The sequence below is a fragment of the Myotis lucifugus genome, unplaced genomic scaffold (genome assembly GCF_000147115.1).
Source record: "Myotis lucifugus unplaced genomic scaffold, Myoluc2.0 scaffold_410, whole genome shotgun sequence".
Classification (NCBI taxonomy): Eukaryota; Metazoa; Chordata; class Mammalia; order Chiroptera; family Vespertilionidae; genus Myotis; species Myotis lucifugus.
In genome coordinates this window covers 506,713-526,349 of record NW_005871458.1, presented here as the reverse complement: position 1 = coordinate 526,349, position 19,637 = coordinate 506,713, and the positions used below count along the sequence as shown (strand labels likewise).

The 19,637-nt window shown below is 46.9% G+C and overlaps 1 protein-coding gene across 1 annotated transcript in view; it reads right to left on the bottom strand.

Moving 5' to 3' along the window:
• Positions 1–19,637, bottom strand: part of CHCHD6 (coiled-coil-helix-coiled-coil-helix domain containing 6) — a 216,995-nt gene that overhangs the window by 90,437 nt on the left and 106,921 nt on the right. The window contains exon 5 of the mRNA XM_006102366.3: positions 17,997–18,080. Coding sequence (XP_006102428.1) covers positions 17,997–18,080 — 84 coding nt within the window. The remainder of the gene's footprint in view (positions 1–17,996; positions 18,081–19,637) is intronic.

Below are 19,637 nucleotides of genomic sequence, written 5' to 3'. Positions count from 1 at the left end.
ATCTGTTCTGCTTGTTCATTTATTGTTTTTTAGATTTAATTTTTGATATATATGTATTTATTGCCCTTTAATTATTCATATTTTTTCATTTCTTCTCCTCCTCCCCCTCCTCTTCCTCATCCCTCTTTTCTTCCTGCTCTGAATTCTGGACCTCTGGTGCTGTGATGGGAGTAAGAATCACTTCCTGACATGGAGCACAAATTAAGGCAAGAGACTGACCAATATCAAAGATGTGGTGGCCAACATGGGGCCTAGGAAACACTGAGCCCTGCCAGGAAGAATCCAGAATGACTACCTGGAGCAAGAAATAGCTCAACTGAGTCTTAAAGGGGATGCAGAAACAGACCAGGTGAAGTATAGGACAGGGTGGGGGAAGCACATTTCAGACAGTGTCCAAGAAAGGAACACTGAGTGTACACCAAACAGAAGCAAGCCAGTTCTACTGGTAGGACAGTGTAAGGTGGGCCTGTGGGAACTGTGGGTACATGGCAGGCAGAGGCTGAGTGCCCAGGACTCTGAAGTTCAAACCATAAGGATAAGGACCATTTTTTTTAGCATGGAACCAGCAGAGTCAGTTTGTGACAATGAGGAATCTGGACTATGGGGACTGCCACTAAAGGCAAGGGGACCATTGGGGATGTCTCCTCTGTTCTGGGTAACAAATAATGAGGCAGTGAGGATGGGGGGAGGAGACAGATTTTATCTATTTTGGAAGCGTGATAATGAACTAAATGTAGGAAATACAGGGACAAGGAGAGAAAAGAGACCAGCAGACTGTGAGCTTTCCAATGTGGGGACAAGTGGGGCCATGTACATTTCCAGGGGAAGATGGTGGTCTGAGGTGATGGTGGGTCCTCCAGTGGAACTGCCTCCACATGTGGCCTCACACAACGCTTGGCACCCCTGCTCCTGGCCAGGCCCAAGACCCCTGACCCTCGACTCTGACTTTTCCTACTGAATCACTGACTCACTCTCTTCCTAAGGATTCTTCTGGGTTAGACTTTACTGTGAATACTTTCACTGATCCTAAGGACAGGAACAAAACTGTAGTTAACACTATATCTAGTATACCTTTAGTGTTTACACTACGCAAATGTTCATGCAAACCATAGGCTACCAGAGCAGCTAGGAGCTCCCCAGACAAGCACTTCACAAGTACAGGATGTGGCATCAGGCAACCTGGAGAGTACATAGTCTGGATGCAGCACAGGCAAGGCAACATGGCTGCTTCTGCAGGGCTGCGGCCATTTCCGTTTCTGATGCATGCCTGCCCTCTACAAAAATAAACATGTTACAGCTTGAACAAAGGAGGCCAGACTAAAGATTCTTAAACTGGCCAGCCCTAGGTATAAATCTCACCTCTGCCACTTGTGAGTCTGGTGGCCTTGCACTAGCTTCTTGTAGTTCCTAAGGTGCCAAGTCCTCACCTGTCTGATGCGAATGACTGCATCTACCTTACAAGACCTGTGTGTTGGCAGATAAAGCCTACGGGGAAGTGCCTGGTTCTTAGGCACTTGATAAATGGCAGATACGGGTGGTCACCTGAAGTGTAAGACCACCGCTCTCTGTTCAGTGGTGGTGGCTGCCAGGTACAGCAGAGGCCAGCAAAGGGGTGTGGACAACCAGAAGGTCTGATCACCAAGCTCCACTCAGACCTGGCCCTGTGGATCAGTTCCTTTGGTTGACCAACCTGAACCAGCCCTCAGTTGAACTGGCATCCTGCACCATCAATCAATAGCACTAGGGGAGGACAGGCACTGAGTGTGCTCAAGGTCTCTCTGAGCTGACAATGAAGTCCTCCCTCCTCAGCTCTCCCTCTGCCAACACCACTGGTGATATCAGTGAAGCAGGCAGTGAATAATGGACTTGAAAGAACAAACAAATGAAGCAAGGCAAGGAGAGGGCTTCAGGAGAGAGAGGGGAAAGACAAACCTTGTACATAATGCACTTGAGCAATCACCAGGTGTCCTTCAGGCAACACAGGAAGAGCAAGCAGTACTGTGGCCCTGGACCAACTCCAGCACAGGTTCTCTTCTAGAGAAGATGACAGAGCTGTGTAGCCTCCACCCCAGTCTCTGAATATCCTAAAATGCTTTGCAACCCCTGATGCTCAATATGTGTGATAGGAAATAGCCAGTGGAGATACACAGAAGTATTCATGTGACTGTGGCTACTTATGACCAGCTATGCCTGAGAAAACAGCAATAAAAGCTGCCCCAGGATTATGGACTTCTCCTATAGTCCTGACTAGAAGGTAGAGGCATAGTAGCCCCCTAGCAAAAAAAATACATGCCTAACCTGAGCTCAAACATGCTAAAACACATCTGGCTTTAGGCCAAAGGAGAAGGGGAGCAAGGTTAGGCCTGAGAGAGAAGTAAGCAGTATCCTGCCTCAAGCAGATCCTGATAGGGACGGGGCAGTGGTGAGGGGGCAACATCCTCACCCTATCATCCACCTGAAAAACGTCTCAGTTGGCCCCAAGGTTTCAGGGAGTAGGGATCAACATCTGGGCTGTCCAAAAACACAAGGTGCTGGACCTAAATAGCCCAAAGGAAAAAAGCCACCTTGACCTCAGAATTCCTGACAGCTCAGGAGAGGGTGGGTCTAAACTCGGGGGCTCTCTCACGGGGGAGAAAGGGTATAAGGCAGTGGTTCTCAACCTTGGCTGAACATTAGAATCACCTGTATAAGACACAGAATTTCTGGAGGATGAGGCCCAGAAATCGGGATTTTAAAAAGATTCCCAGGTGATTCTAATGTGCAGCCACGGTTGAGAACCACTGGTCTAAGGAATCCAGGGCTCTTACCCAAGATTCTAAAACAAGTATTTCTCAAATAGTTAGAATCACCTGTGTGTGCTTCCTAAAATGCTGGTCTGGGCCCCACCTGGACCAGGTCTCTCCAGAGGAAACCTGCATTTGTGCACAGGCACCTTGGTGACAATGACGACCACAGTTAGTGGCACTGTTGACATGTGGGGTCTCTAGGTATGGGGACTGTTTAACAGCATCCCTGACCTCTATCCACAAGATACCAATAGTACCTTCCCCCATTAAGGGCAATCATTATGTCTTCAGATGCCAGAAATGTCCTTTGGAGGACAAAACCACCCCTTGTCAAGAACCACTGTTCTGTGATGAGAGGACAGCTTAAGAACAGTAAGAGCCTTTTAAAAACACATTTCTGAATAACATAATCACGAAAGATCTTAATAAGGGGAAAAGGATGGCGAGCTGTTCTCAGCCCCAATGCACCTGAAAATCAGGATGGGCCCCCTGCTCACTCCTCCGGGTGCAGGTCAGAACTTCCGAGCAGGAGAGCTATGATTCGAAGATGCAGAGGTGGTTCCTGCCCTGTGCTTCCGGGAGTGAAACACCTGAGTCCCTGACCTAGAGGGCTTCTGGGGGCAGTGGAGGGAGCTTTCACAGAAGCACGTCTAACAGAAGGCAAGAGGGTGCAGAACCAGCCAGGGACACTAAGGAGTGGCCTAGGCCTGTAAAAAAAGGGGGGGGCGGGTCAGGCAAGCTGAGCTGTTTGGAAAACATGAAGGACAAAAAAACAGGCTTTTAAAATTGGCTTAGGAACGACAGGAATAAGAAAGGATTAGGCCCATATTGGGGTGAAAGGTGTTCAGTTAACAGATGATGGAGAGAAAGAACTACTAAACTCCCATTTTCTATCAAGGAGAACAATCTTCAGACTGAAAAGGGTGAATCAAACACTGATACGAGGGAATTGAAACGCAAGTTGGGGGAGAGATTGTGAGAGAACATCCAGTCACACTAAATGAATTCAAATCTCCTGATCCAGATGAATCACATCTCAGCTCTGAATTAACTTACAGAAAGACTTGCTAGGTGCTGCCAATCTCAAGGACACAAAGAAAATGGGAAGATGCCCAAGACAAGACAATGTCCAATTTAGCAAAAGAGAAAAGGTATTTTTGCAAACTATTGTTGGTAACCCAAACTCAGATCCCTGACAAAATTCTACAGTCTAAGTACTTAGAAACAGAAGTGCCAGCCACCTAGAAGCCAGCCTAGACAGACAAAACAGTCAGGTAGACCCACCTCCCACTTTTGCCATTAATTAATGGGGGGAGGCACCCCCTAGAGTGGTGGGGATACTTGTTAGAGCAAGGGAGACACTGCTGAGAGTGATGGGGACATTGCATAGTGACAGTCTGTCTGGGTGGACCAATAGCAGAAGGGAGCTGGAGTAGTGCTCCCGTTCTTGGAAGGCTCAAGAGAGTGAAGACTACAGGGCTTGCCCTTAGAGTGTGGCATCTTCCTTCCTTCTCAGATCATTACTGATGACTGGAAGAGGAGAGGCAGCATGACATCAAATGTGCAGTCGACGTGAAGCTCAGAGGGAGACCAAATACATTGGATGGATAACAGAATCAGAATCCAAACATCTGGAAAGGCTGAGCAGCCCAGTCCATTCCAATGAACAGGGACCTGATTAAAGTCCTATGTGCTTGGGTCCACATGCCTGCAGAATGAAGGGAATATGGCTTCCAAGCAGTGTGCACACAGGCAACCAAGGGACCTAATCATGGCCAAAGGCAGCTTAGCAGCCCTGCTAGGGAAACGTCCCCACAGGACTAGCGAGGGCGACAGCACAGCCCTGTCCTGTCCCATCCATCAAACCAGCCTGCTGGCTTCAGTTCCAGGGCCTGTGGAGACAGGGACAAGCTAAAATCTATCAAAATTAGAATGCTCAGATTACCTCCTGTGAGGAATGCCTGAGACAAGTGGAGATAAGGTTTACTTGGGAAGGAAGGGTAGTAGAAGGGGGAAGGGTGGCAAGGGGAGGAGGAGTTAATTTTCACCTCAGGAGCACCACACGGGCTGGTCCTGTAGGGTTCTGTAACAACTACTACTGTGCACAGTAAAAGTCGAACCAGCAAGTCATAGTTACTAGTACATGCAGAACACCTGAGCTGATCTCCATATAGAAAACAACTGCAGCCCACCCGGCGTGGCTCAGTGGTTGAGCATCGACCTATGAAACAGGAGGTCATGGTTCAATTCCCAGTCAGGGCATATGCCTGGGCTGCCAGCTCAATCCCCAATAGGGGGCATGCAGCCGATCAATGATTCTCTCTCATCATTGATGTTTCTATCTTTCCCTTCTCTGAAATCAATAAAAAATATATTTATAAAAGAAAACAACTGCAATTGTCCATTACAGCGGTGAACTACCTCAGGAGAAAGAAACACGACCATACATCTCTGTACACATATGACAGGCATGTTGACATGTTGTATCATTCAACCCTTATTAGTCCAATGAGATCATTGTTATTATTCCCCGAAGAAAGTTAACTAATTTGCCTAAGGTCACAATTAGCCATAACTCAGGTAAGGAGGCAGACCCAGGTATGGATCCAAATCCCATGCTTGTCCAACCTGTGGGGAAATTAGTCAGTGGCTAACCATCACCAGGTGGGGAGACAACAGGACAACACCTGCACCAGGTCAGAGTCCCTTCAGATAAAAGCTTCTGACAGTGATTAGAGCGGGTAAACAGATTTCAGAAAACAATGAGCACAATCACTCAATTAGTAATAAAAAAGTACAAATTCAAAAGACCATTTTTTTGCCCATCAAATCGACAAACTTAAAATAAATGAAAATGGGGGAGCTTTTACGCTTATCATAAAATATAGATTTTAAATATCAAAATGCCAAAACTATACTTATCAAGTTAAAACAGGCAAAACAGGAAAAGCCATTTGACATAAGTATAATTAGCAGTTAATACCCATCCTATACAATAAAAGGCTAATATGCAAGTTGACCGAACTGTGGAATGACCGGTCGCTATGATGCACACTGACCACAAAGGGGCAGATGCTCAATGCAGGAGCTGCCCCCTGGTGGTCAGTGTGCTCCCACAGTGGGAGTGCCTCTCAGCCAGAAGCCGGTCAGGCGACTGGCGGGGGGCCGGGCCCCAAGAAGCCGGGCTCATGGCTGATGATGGCGGGAGCCTCTCCCGCCTCCGCAGCAGCACTAAGGATGTCCAACTGATGGCTTAGGCCCACTCCCTGCGGGCTCCCCAAGTACACGAATTTCGTGCACTGGGCCTCTAGTATTACATAAAGAAGTCCAATAAATAAATTTTATAAAACAACCAACTGCCTAATAGGAAAATGGGTAAATAATATAAAGAGGCAATTCTCAAAAGAGTAAATACAAGATGCCAAAAAACTTATGAAAAGATGCTCAGCCATATTAATAGTTAAAGAAATGCAAACATTTTAAGGCTGATATAAGGCTGTAATGGCACAGATGTGTGAGGGGAACTCACTAACCCTTTTTATTGGTACCTATTTCTAAAGAGAAATGTGGATGTATTTATTAAAATTAATTGTGAAAGACTGAAAATAACCCTAAATGTCCATTAGCAGGAAAATGGTTAAATGATGGTCATCCCCAACTTGCAATCATGAAAAGGAAAACAGCAGAACTGAAATGCAAAGTTGTCCAAGACATACTGTTAGATACAGGAAGCAAGTTAAGAAATATGAACTATGACCTCCATCTGTAAAAAAGAAACCACTTCTGTTCTTCACACAAATAAGGCTGATATCCTCAGGGGATGGCTGGAAGCACGCCTATCAGTGTTCCTTCTGGAGAATCCGGGCCGCACTTCATGTGCTTTCATAGTGCTTCAACTTCTTGCAAACACGCATTACACTCATAATTAATTTTAAAAATGAAAAGGAAAATAGGCCATGTAGATGAAAGGAAGAGAGCCCGGCACCATCATGCACTGCTGGCAGGAGTGAGAACTGTTACAAACTTACTGTGCGGCAATCTAGCAAGGTGTGACAAGCCTGAAGTCTGGACACAATTTCTGGTGTAGTAATCACAATTCTAAGTATTTTTCCTAATAACTGAGTTCAGGCAGTAATAAAGGTGGTCAAAGGAACCCCCATCCCCCTTTTTAGGAAAAGCCTAAAGCAACTTAGTGCAAAGAGAGGGAACTGGTAGAGTAAGTTATAGATACTGTCATAAGAAGGAATAGTATACAACTAATTAAGTATAGAAATAGATTTGATGTAGAAAGAAATAATGGATTGAGTTTTTAAAAGGTTACCAAAGGACATGGATGGTTATAATCCATTTTGCAAATATTATATATACCATGACCAATATCATCACAACAGAAACAGGTCTGGCAGTATCCCCCACGATGTTAACAATGGTTAGCTCTCTAGATGGAGGGCTACTTTGGCAAAGCTCATTTTATTCCTTGGGCTTATCTGCAATTTTTGTTATGAACAGGTGATACTTGAGAAATAAGTATAAGCAATTTTTTAAAAGGCAATTCTGCACCACGACTGGTTAGGCTCCAAGCAGACCGAGGGGTAACTCCCACAATGCCATTGCCAAAGCAGCATTTTCAGGGCAGAGAAGTACTGGCGCCCTTGGGTAGCACCAAGCAACATGCAGAGAATCACCTCCATCTACTTACAGGCACCACAGCCCCACTCTGCTGCTGGCAGCTCTGTGCTGCCAGTGCTGTCAGCTGCCCTGACTGCTGAGCCACCATGTCAGGCATCTACCAGGCACTGAGCTCACTCTGGGAACAAAACAGCCAGTAGGGTAGGTGGCAGCAGGGTGCAGAGGGGGAAGCAGGAATTAGTCAGAGAAGACCTCCAGGGTGATTCTAGCATCCGGGGAGAGGCCATAAGGCTGGGCAGCATGCCAGGTAGAACTGGGGAAGGGTAGAAAACACAGGCCAGGCTGAGGAATCCCAGCTTTCTCCTGAATACAGCGGGGAGTGGCTAGTGGGCTTCAGAAAGAGTCCTTCTGCAACAAGTGGCTGCCAGGTCATAGGTGAAGAAGGGTCTGGCCAAAGAATAATAAATAGCGGGGAGGTGATGGTGAACCACTCAAGAGAGAGATTAGCAAGGTGCCGCCATTGTGGGGGGAGGACAAAGGAAGATCAGGAGCCTTAAGCTCAATGACATGAATAGATATGAGAAACAGATATGAGAAAATGTGGCAAAATTATTGAATTGGCCACGAGTGCAATAGGGTGGCACAGCACTAGTAGAGAGAGGCCAAAGGGTAAGTTTGAGTTCCCTTCTCAACATCTCACCACCACAGTGGCCAAGTGAGTGAAGGAAAGGTTCAAGGGAATTCACTGGGTCAAACTGAGCTGATCGAGGCTGGGAAGGAAAGAGGTGAGAAGGAAAGGGAAAGAGCATGGAGTCCCTATTTAATTAAAAGTATTTGTTTGACTGGGTCTTTTTCAGCAGGGATAGGTGGCAAACTACACACATGACTGACAGACACTTCTGGTTCTTCAACCTCTAAGTACTTATTTAGGAGACTTAATGTGCTGGAGGAAAACCAACAGACAATGACCCCGGGGCAGGAGCTGCTGCATGTTAATGTAGCTGCTGCCAGAAGCGGTGCTGAGACCACTTCAAGAGGAGATAGTGATTGCGCCTTTGCTTAAAAAGGACCCTAGCACCAATAACAGAGGGAATGACATAAATCAGCAGCCGCGCACAGCCACCTCACCACTGTGATTTGGCTCTGGCCTTGCATGAAAATGTCCCCTCCTAACACAGGAAACAGTCGGTTTTCCCACAGCATTTACTTTACTTTTCTGGACTGGGTTCAATACAATGATGGAGAAAAAAGGTAATAGGAACCTAAAGAGTTCTGCAATAAGTTGTTGGTCTAAAATAATGGCACAGAGTTTGAGGTGATGAGAGACTTACTAGCCTCAGAACCAATGGCAACATGGTGGCTCTGGTGGATCTTGATTTATACCAGAAACAGACAAAAAGACAAAAAAAAACCCTGGAGACAGATTTTTTAGGAAATTGGAGAAATAATGTTATTCTTTGAGGCAAGAAACAATACTGTAGCTGTGTAAGAAAATGTCCATACTTTTTAGAGACACATATTGAAGTATGTAGGGGAAAAGTCATGGTCATTGATTGGGACTTGGTGTAAAGTACATGAGCAAAGAACAAAGAAGGAAATGGGAAAAGATGTGAGAAAATGTGGCAAAATTTTTGAATCTAGGGAATAGGAACAGAGAGATTCATTTTATTATTGTCCTATTCTACTTAAAGTAGATTATATTGTGGATCATTTTAATACAGTTTCAAACAATACTCTGAGTAGCTGATGAAACACTGATCCCCTGAATTAGCTAGCCAAGGGCTATGGGCAGCAAACTCTGACTGCTCCCCATAACTCCAAATTATTCATGTGAAAACTGCTGCCTATTTCAAAGCTTGTTTCTTTAGCTGTAAAGCGGGGATGATAACAGTTCTTACCTTACAAGAGTGTTTTGAGGATGCAATAGATTAGTACATGTCATGAGGCTAGAACACACCTGGCACTTTCACAGCAAGAATTCAAACAGGGGCAGTTGTCATTTTAGCACCCAGATCACTGGGTTCTTGTGAAGGTCGAAGGAGGGACTCCCAGTAAGGTGCTTGGCCAGGGCTTTGCAAGTGGAGAGCACTCAGCAATTGTTAGCTACTGAGCACCAAGAAAGCCAGCTCTGGAGACAGAGGGACAATTTGTTAGCAATATTTTACACATTTAATTCTCAAAACTGAAACTGCCCTACAAGATAGGAACCACGATTATTCCAATTTTACACATGTGGATTCAGAAAGAACGAAGTCTTAGATCTGAAGTTTAATGGCGCTGAAACCTTACACCATCCCTTAACCTCGCTGAGTGTCCTCATTTTCATTTGTAATATAAACACTCCTCTCCTACTTCCCACCCCCACTGCCATAAACCCTAAGTGACATAACTTAGGTACTGTGTGTAGCAAAAAGGAGGTGTGCCACCAGTTCAGCTGGATTCTTATCCCAGACATCTGTCCCGGAAAAGCCTGGCCACAAGGCCCAGGAAAACCGCAGCCTCTCCCAATGTGCAACAGAGACTGGAGTCTCTGCTCCCTCCTCACCTCAATGGTTAGTATGAGATAAACAAAAGGATTTTTGCAAAGTATGAGATGAGACTGAGGTAAAGAAACAGATCTTTAGCAAGCTCAGTGGATAGAGCATCGGCCTGCGGACTGAAAGGTCCCAGGTTCGATTCTGGTCAAGGGCATGTACCTGGGTTGCGGGCATATCCCCAGTGGGGGATGTGCAGGAGGCAACTGATCGATGTTTCTCTCTCATCGATGTTTCTAACTCTCTATCTCTCTCCCTTCCTCTCTGTAAAAAATCAATAAAATATATTTTTTTAAAAAAGAAGAAGAAACAGATCTTTAGCAAACATACCAGAAGCAATATACAAAGTAGAGGCAGGGAAGGTGAAATGAGAATGGAGGTGAAGGTGGTGACAGTGATGATGATGGTAGACATGGACGTGGAGGTCAGGGTGGTAGAGATGGTGGGGATAGAGGTAGATGTAGACATGATGGAGATGATAGTGGAGATGATGGTGCCAGTGGAGGTGAAGGTGGCAGTGGTGATGGAGGTAGAGGTACTGGTGATGGTGGAAGTGATAGTGGAGGTGGCAGTGGAGGAGTTGGAGGTAGGAGTGAGATGATGGTTTTAGAGGTGGTAGGGTGGTGGAAGCCAAGATATAAAAGCATCTAACTCTAGCACCTATAATTAACAACTACTCTCACCCTAATGTAAAAAACAGTAACTATAAGACTAATGCACATAACAGCAAGGAATTAGAGTTCTGGTTATATTATTAGCTAGCTATATGACCTCTGGGGACAATGAGAGCAATGGCATTATATTGCATAGTTGGCTGGTAATAGTAATGGCAGCTACCATTTATACTATAATATATTACAATAGACTAGGTTCTATGTTATGCCCTTTATTACCTTGACAATGTAGTTATTACTGTCCCCTGGTAAAAATGAAGACAGCCAAGGCTCCAGGGCTTAAGTGATTTGATCATGTCTATAAAGCCAATAGGTGGTGAAGATGAGTCAAACCCAGGTCCCTCTAGAATCAGTGGTTCTCAACCTTCCTAATGCCGAGACCCTTTAATACAGTTCCTCATGTTGTGGTGACCCCCAACCATAAAATTATTTTCATTGCTACTTTATAACTGTAATTTTGCTACTGTTGTGAATCGTAATGTAAATATCTGATATGCAGGATGTATTTTCATTGTTTGCGACCCACAGGTTCAGAACCGCTGCTCTAGATCTAAAAACTCAGTTTACCAAGTGAGTCTCAAACCTCTTAGCTGCTATTGGGGCCTTTTTATTTTAATCTGTGAAAATAACTGAATGGGAGCAATGGTTCTCAATTTCTTTGTTCCCTCCTGTCTCACTGATCACCCTTATCAAAGGCCCTGGGTCCCACTGGCACAGGCATAACAAGTCCACCCTTGCTAAGAAAGGCCATTCTAAATCCCTTTCATTTATCACTACCGTACACTGTTGAGAACCTACAAAATGGTATCAGCGGGGTAACTGGTGTGCAGGTATCCTTCTTCACCTCACCTGGTGAAGAACTTCGGACTCGATAATCTTCAAGAGTTCTTTGGGCTCAGACCTTTTTACCAGCTCAGCTGGTAAAAAACTGCTCCCTAGGCCAGTGATGGCGAACCTTTTGAGCTCGGCGTGTCAGCATTTTGAAAAACCCTAACTTAACTCTGGTGCCGTGTCACATATAGAAATTTTTTGATATTTGCAACCATAGTAAAACAAAGACTTATATTTTTGATATTTACTTTATATATTTAAATGCCATTTAACAAAGAAAAATCAACCAAAAAATGAGTTCGCGTGTCACCTCTGACATGCGTGTCATAGGTTCGCCATCACTGCCCTAGGATGATCGGGGGAGGTAAGACTTCTTTCCCACTCGGGCTGATTTCTTGCTGTACTGTTTTCAGGTCACTGTTATCTCTTTCTCCTCTGAATTCGCTGCTCTGGCAGCTTTCCTATGCAGGCAGTCACACTTGGAAATACTTGCCTTGTCTGTCTTGCACCTAAATGGCGAGCACTTCTCTGAGTCTCTGGTACCGACTTTGGGCCTCCCCTCACTCAGGATAAATGTCTGCTGGCCATTAGGGCAGTTGGCAGTCAGGAGTTCTTCCAGCAACACACACCACTCACTCACCACACAGCTGGCAACCCACTCCACCTCCCGGGCCAAAGGCTGACTCCTCTGAGAATGCTTCTCCCAGGAGAAACTGGCCCTTCTCATTGCATGCCCTCCAACCACCTTTGGAACTGGCTTCCACCAGATCCCCCTCAGAGATGCGTTATGAATTCTCCTCCTCTCACAAATGGGTTCAAGTGACTCCCTCTTAAACTACAATGTTCTCATTCTGTTTGCAGACCCAAATAACCCTACATGTAACCCCGCTTCAGTCTCCACTGCAATCCTGAAAAGGCTCCTTTAACGTAACTCATGTCTTTCAAAGCAATTAAGAGGCCTCTTCTCAATCCTAGTCCGCTCTGCCCTGCAGCCATGGCACTAGTTCTCCTGAAGCTCTTCCTCCCGAGCTGCTTCGGGAAGTGGCATGAGGCGGGGAAAGAGCGGACACGCTGGAGCCCTGCCTTCACCCAGCGGATGAACGGCCTCTGGCAGCTCGTTTCACCTGGTCCCTAATTTCTTAGTTTGTAAAATGTGTAATATAATCTACCTCAAATGCTGACTCCTCTGAGAATGCTTCTCCCAGGAAAAACTGGCCCTTCTCATTGCATGCCCTCCAACCACCTTTGGAACTGGCTTCCACCGGTTGCTGCAAAGATTAGTGACAACTTATATAAAAGAGCCTGGCACAGCACATGCTCATAGAAACTGTAGTGACTCATCTTGCAGGACACAACTCTGCCTGACACTTCGCAATCACCTGCTGGTCACCTCCACTTTATATGTGCATGTTTAGAACTACCCAAGTGTAGCGGCTTGCTCGAATTTTTCTCTTTCTCTTAATTATTCTTTTGGCTATCCAAGCTCCAATCTCTCTCCCACTTACAGCCCTTCAAGAATTCCCACCATTACCCTAAAGGTAGACCACGCTTGTCAGCCAGTCATCCAAGGTCCCTCACAATCTGACCCCAACCTATTTTTACAGCTTACCGCCCACTGCCAACTGGTACATGGAGCACACTGGCTGGGGTTTCCATCCAGAAGCCGCACCTTCTCCATGTCCTGCTCATTCTCTACACACATCTTCTGCCTAAAAGCCTTTTTGGCAAGAGCTCCCCTTTCTTCTCGGGGCCCCCTGTGTCACTGTTTCCTACTTGTGCACACACACTTTCCTCTCATTATTCTTGCATTTACTGAGCACCTATTCTATGCCTCCCCAGTCCTTGGTGATGAATCACTCTGATGAATCAGATCAATGAGAACTTTGAGCTCCTAGACCTTCACAGCCTGGAAGTAGAGAAAACCGCAGACGCCAGGAACCACAAGACAGTGTGGTGAGTGCTAGAACACATGACAGGGTCACAGGGCCCCGAGTGCGGATAAGAAGGAATGGCGGGTAATTCTATGAGTGCCTGAGGCTCAATCCCCGGCCCTGATTGGGGCCGTGTGGGAGGCAACCAATCAATGTGTCTCTCTCACATCGATGTTTCTCTCTCTCTGTCTCTCCTCCTCCCTTACACTCTCTCTAAAAATCAATGGAAAAAGATCCTCAGGTGAGGACTAACAACAACAACAAAAATAAAAATAAAAATTTATTAATGCCTGAGGGCAGGCCTGCCTTCCTCAGCTGCATTCAACTTTTTATTAAGTAGGTCATACTGACAGAAAAGTGTAAAATCCTCTAAGCATAGCTTCATGAACGCTCACCACTGAACACACCTGTGTAATTAGCACCCAGGTCAAGAAAAGGAACCTTGCCCCCCGCATGTTCCCTTAGTCACTACTATCCTCAAGAGGTACTATTATCCCACTGGCTGACACCACATATTAGTTTTGCTGTGTCTGTACGTCATACAAATGGGCCCGTCCAATGTGCACATTCAGCTTCGGCAGACACTGGATAACAGTTTTCCAAAGTGGCGTTGCCAATTGACAGCACATCAGCAGTGCCTGAGAGCTTGGGTTAAACTACAGCCTGACCGGCACTTGGAGGTGTCCATCGTTCCTGTCAGCCATTCTATTGAGTGCACACAGCCCTGTGGCTGTGAATACATTTCCGCAATATCTGTGAGGCTGGGCCCTTTGCACGTTTCCGACTTCTCTTGTGAAGTGAACTTTCTGTATTAAACTCCTCTTCCCTGAACCTAGAGCAGCTCCTGTTTTCCTGACAGGCCCTAACTGGCACCCCAGAGACACCAGGCAGGGAGCCGTTCAGTGCTGTCACTGAGAAGGCTGCAGGACTGGCAGGATCACATGACAGTCACAAGAAGGCCAGAGTAGAAGCAAAGACAAAAACAGGAGAAGGGCTGGGATGGTGTGCACCAACGGGAAGGAAGCGAAATCAACATTCCGGGGGAAAGAGCCTGAAATCCAGAAAGAAGACATATTTCTGCGTTTCTCCCTTTCTCCCTGCCTCAGTCTTTGAAGCTAGACCCCCCAAATGGCCTCTTCACTTTTTTTCTAAACTCAGATGCTGAGTTTAGAAAAAAATGAGACTATTTTTATGCAGCTGGAAGGTCCGCTGGTCACATGCAGCTGGCTCTCAGGCACCTTCCCATCTGGGGTCCTAATCTTCAAAACCTCCACTCCCCCTTCCAAACTGGATTTTGAATTTCGTGAGGCAGGAACCACAATTGTCTTAATCTCTGGGCATTTAGCAGAATTAAATAAATGTGGAATTAATGAATGGCTATGCATTTATTAAGTAAGGGGAAAGAGGCTGGAAATAACATGAAAGAGAAATGAAAACTTCTATCTCAGGCACTTTTACAGAAATGACTACTCATCCCCAAAACAACTGGCAGGCTAGTCTTAAAATTCCCATTTCAAAGATAAGAGAACAGAAGCTCAGAATTTAAACAACTTGCTCAGAGTCATAAGGCTGTTAAATTATTGAGGCAGAACTAAGGCTGAGGTCTGCTGGACTCCAAAGCCCGCTCACATCCCCACCCTACTTGGCTCCATGGTGGAGGGCAGAAGAGTGGTCAGCTCAACAGCTACCAGGGCCGAGTTCAGAGCCACTCGGCATAAGTCACCCTTAGCCCCATGATAGCTGAATCCAGATGTGGTATAGGTGGAGCCGTGGCATATGCCAACATTTTTGCAGATTTTACCTTGCTAATGCCCCCACCGACTCCCTGAAAGAAAGCATTAGTATTTCCATTTTACAGATGAAGAAACTGAGATGTGAGAAGGCGAAGCGGCTGCAAAGTGCGATGATACAGAGCTGCACATGGGCCCAGGTCCAGCATTTACCCGCGCTGCCCTCTGCTTCGCAGCGTGTGTGTGAGCTCCGTGTCTGGGATGTGCTTACAGGTGCCCTAAGACCCTCACAAGGCAGCTTGCTGCTCTCTGTGGTGAAATGGAAAACACTCCTCACTTAGATCTTACAGTGTGGGCGTGAGGAAAAATTACTCGGAAAGATTATAAAGCATAGGAGCCCTACAAAATGTGATTTGCGCACTTAAGAATAATCATCTAGGGGATAAATACTGCAGTACAAAGGGGTTAAGAAGTCTCCTCCTTGAAAAATGAGTCTGGGTTCTGTGCAGGCTGTTCCTACATGACAAGCACAATAGACCAGCACTCCAGGCAGGCATCCTACCACAGGGGTCCAGCCAAGAGGTATGTGGACCACCAATGTGCCTCCAAGAGCCCAGGCCTCCGTCTCCCCCACCCCCACCTTGTCTCACCTGTGACCAAACACCCAACAATTTGCGGTGGTAAAGGATGATTCAACAACTGTCCCAAGTTTCCCCCTGAACAGGTTTCCACCACCAATTTCTAAACTTAAAAGGAATTGGAAAAAAAAGAAAAGGAAAGGAGCTTAATGGTTGGAAGGCCCTGAAGCTGTGTGTACAGAAATGTCAAGGTCTGAGAGTATTCAACAACTGAAAGCAGAATAATATAAAAGCAACAGTTCATAAAAGAGATTGTCGGATGCTGTTTCCATCCTCCCAAGCCGTTACCGGAATAAAATTATCCACAGAGAAAAATGGAAAACTTTTTCAAAACGGATACAATTAAGCTTTTGACCATGCCTCCTTGATCCCCACTCTCCAGCCCACTCCGTTCCCCAGCTCCCTCACCAATCTCCAGTTTCTGGGATGTTTGAGGCTCTTTCCTCCCTTATATTATCACAGCAAAATGCTGCTCTTTAGCCTAGCTGGTGTGGCTCAGTGGTTGAGCATCTACCTATGAACCAGGAGGTCACTGATCGATTCCCTGGGCACATGCCCAGGTTGCGGGTTCGATCCCCAGTGTGGGGCGTGCAGGAGGCAGCTGATCAATGATTCTCTCTCATCATTGATATTTCTATCTCTCTCTCACTCCCCCTTCCTCTCTGAAATCAATAAAAAACATATATATGTTTTTAAAATGCTGCTGTTTAAGAGTCGAAAGGAGATCATGTTTTTGCACCTCCTTCTGGATGCATTCAATACTGTTCACAATCCTGTGGGAAAACCTCATTAACAAAATAAAAGCCTGCATGTGCATGCATACGGAGTTTGGACTTCACTTTATGATGTGTGGGGAGAGCAGATGAGAAAGAAGGGCTCATCCCAGAGAATGTCCTTTCCCTCAGGAAAGCAGAGGACTATCATAGAGAGGAGACAGGAGCATGACGAGGGGAAAACAGATTTTAGGGGAGGAAAAAAGCTGTGAGGCTACTTGCCTTCCACCCCAAACACACACATGCCAAACCCAGAGAGGAAAATGCAGGAGGAGCACAGCAGGAGACCATAAAATTGCACACTTAACAAAAAAAAAATCTGTGCTTATGAACATATGGGCAACTGTGATAATTAGAGCTATGGCTGGTGGAATGTTTTTACCCTTTTCCAGGATCTCAAATCACAATCCTTGTCATTACAGTTATCGTCAAACCTGGGCAGGAGGCTGTTCCGGGAAACATGTGCTTGTTAAGGCCTACCCACCTCTGTAGGCAGCTCGAGGTGCCCTGCCAGCCCTTGGGACCACAGGCTGTCACCATCAGCATTTGTGTTCACATCACAATTCTGATGGTCCCTGAGACACCCCAAAGAGGGTGGACAGGTGGGGGTGTCCATGGAGCAGGGAGGAAACGCCCCCATGTCCCTGCTGCCTGGAAATCCAGAAACCCACGTTTCTGCCAGGCTCCAGTGTGGCATGCCACAGGAGAAAGCCCTTATGAAAATCAAGCCCCTCAAGCAAACTGTCAATTTCAAAGCTCCAAACCGTGACAAACGATTCTCAAAGATTTGCCTGCAATAAGCTGATGGCTCGGGTTGCTTGGCATGCTGTCTCAGGCAGGAGAGAGAACTATTTTTTTAGCCTCCCAACCATCCCTCCCACATTTTAAGCCATTTCTTTGAAAAATAATCTGCCGTGATCAACAAGTGAGTCCCTCCTCCCCCACCCCCCTCCTCCTTCAAAGTAAGCAAGTTACCAAATGAATTTTCAGGAATTGTTGTAGGCTTTTAAAAAAGGAATGAAATGTCTTTGAATCTCATTCATTTCAAAGGCTTATCCTTAGAAAAGTAGTATAGCCATGGTGCACTTTGATCTCCCCAAATCCCAGGAGAAAATCAATAATACAACTTTAATATATTTGTATAGCAAGACTTCACGTTATTATTATTTTTATCCAGTGCAGCTTAACTAAAGTGAGAAACGTATACTGGGTCTCAGCACTGCCTTGTGGTGCAACGATTTTTCACTAAAATTGAACTGCAACGAGCAAGGCATTCAACAAAAAGATCTCTGTGACTGCCACTTGTTGAAAGTTTGGGGGTGTGGTCCTCACTGTGGCATGTAGGAGGGCATGCCCATGGGGTGACTGGCTATTGGGGTGAATGGGCACTGAGGAACTGTGGCTTCCTCTCTCCCTGACAGTGCCATTAGGACCTGGCCCCCCAAAAAGGCAGCCGAGCCCCAGTCTTACCTTCCTCTCAATGCGCGCCAGCTGCTCCTTATAGAAGGCGTTGTGGCGTCTCAGCTCCGACTCTCGGTTCTCCAGCTCGCTGTCCTAGTTGGAAGAGAACAAAGTCCATGTCAACCAGAAGCAGCTGGGCTAGGGCTGCAAGGAGAAACCCACGACGATTTCTGCTCACAGTGGCATTAAAAATGAGAAGAAGAGCGATACTGGAACCCGTGCTATGCTACATCGCTTGCCTACCTTGTGTTTAATTTTCACCACAACACTTAACAGTAGGTCATTTTAAGAACCATTTCGCAGATGACAAGCACTAACATTTACTGAATGCTACTAGTGCATGTGCCAAGTATTGGACCAAGTGCTTCCCACATATTCTTTCATTTGAGCCTTACAACTTCTCTAAAAGGTAGGTAGGATTATAATGATCCCCTATTATAAATGAAAAAACCGAGGGGCTAAGTGGCCCAATGCTCATCGCTACGAGGGAAGAGCTGGGCCAGGCCCTAATGGCAGATGCAGATGTCCGTATACCTGGCCATGAGTCCGTACACCTGGCACCACACCAGGCCAGTGACTCACTCTCTAAGTTGTAAGAGGCAGGGATGCCAAAATGCCCTTCTTTTGGTGAGGCAAACTCCGTAGAGCCGGAGGTTGCAGTGGCTCCCTCGCCCACCTGGTGGGAACAAACAGAACTGCTGGTGCACACAGCCGAGGACCCGCCCTCATGGTCACAGTTAGGAGGAGGGGCTTGGTTAACCATGACAAGCAACCTGGAACCAGCTAACCTGGGCTGAACCCACATTGCCCTTCACTAGCTGAGTGACCTCGAACAATTTTCTAACTCCACCAAGGTCCCGCTTACTCAGGTATCCTATATAATAAAAGCCTAATATGCAAATTGTCCCCTTGACCGGGAGTTCGACCCCAAGTTCAACCACTCACTATAATGTGCACTGACCACCAGGGGGCGGCACAGAACATGGCAGGCATCAGCAATGCAGCGCTGGCAGCTGGCGGCAGTGGAGGTGCTATGGGCTCTAATGGGCCCCGACGAGACTGGGACCACTACGGGATGGTGGAGCAGGTGAGCAGGCAGCACCAGGCCAAGGCGGGTGCGAGCGGGGGCCCGATCGCCCCGCCGATCGTCCCGCAGACAGCAACCGTTGGGCAGGGACGCTGCCCGGCTCCCACATGCTGAGGGAGCCGGGCAGGGGGCCTGGCCCTGACCGATGGCCCCACAGACAGTAACCAGCAGCCGGCAGGCCCTGATCTCCCGTTCGGGGATAGGCCCCGGGCTGGGACAGGGAACTGGGGGGTGGGTGGCAGCAACCAACCTCCCACAGCACCCAGGTGGGAGGCTGCAACCTCTCGCTAGCTACCTGGGGGCGGGGGTGATGGGGACGGAGGTGTGGTGAGAATGCAGGGTGTCCAAACTCGCTCTCACTTTCCCACTACCCTCCCCCGGGATGCTAGGGTTCACGCGCCGGGGTAAGCAGCCCCCTAACCCCCACGCTCAGATGCCAGGGGCCTGCAAGGTTCCTGCCCTGCACCCGCATGGCCTTTTCTGGGTGAGCTGGGCCACAGCCACAGGACCACAGGGGCCAGTCGGACTCCCCATGGGTTCACATAGGAGCCGGTCTGTGAGGC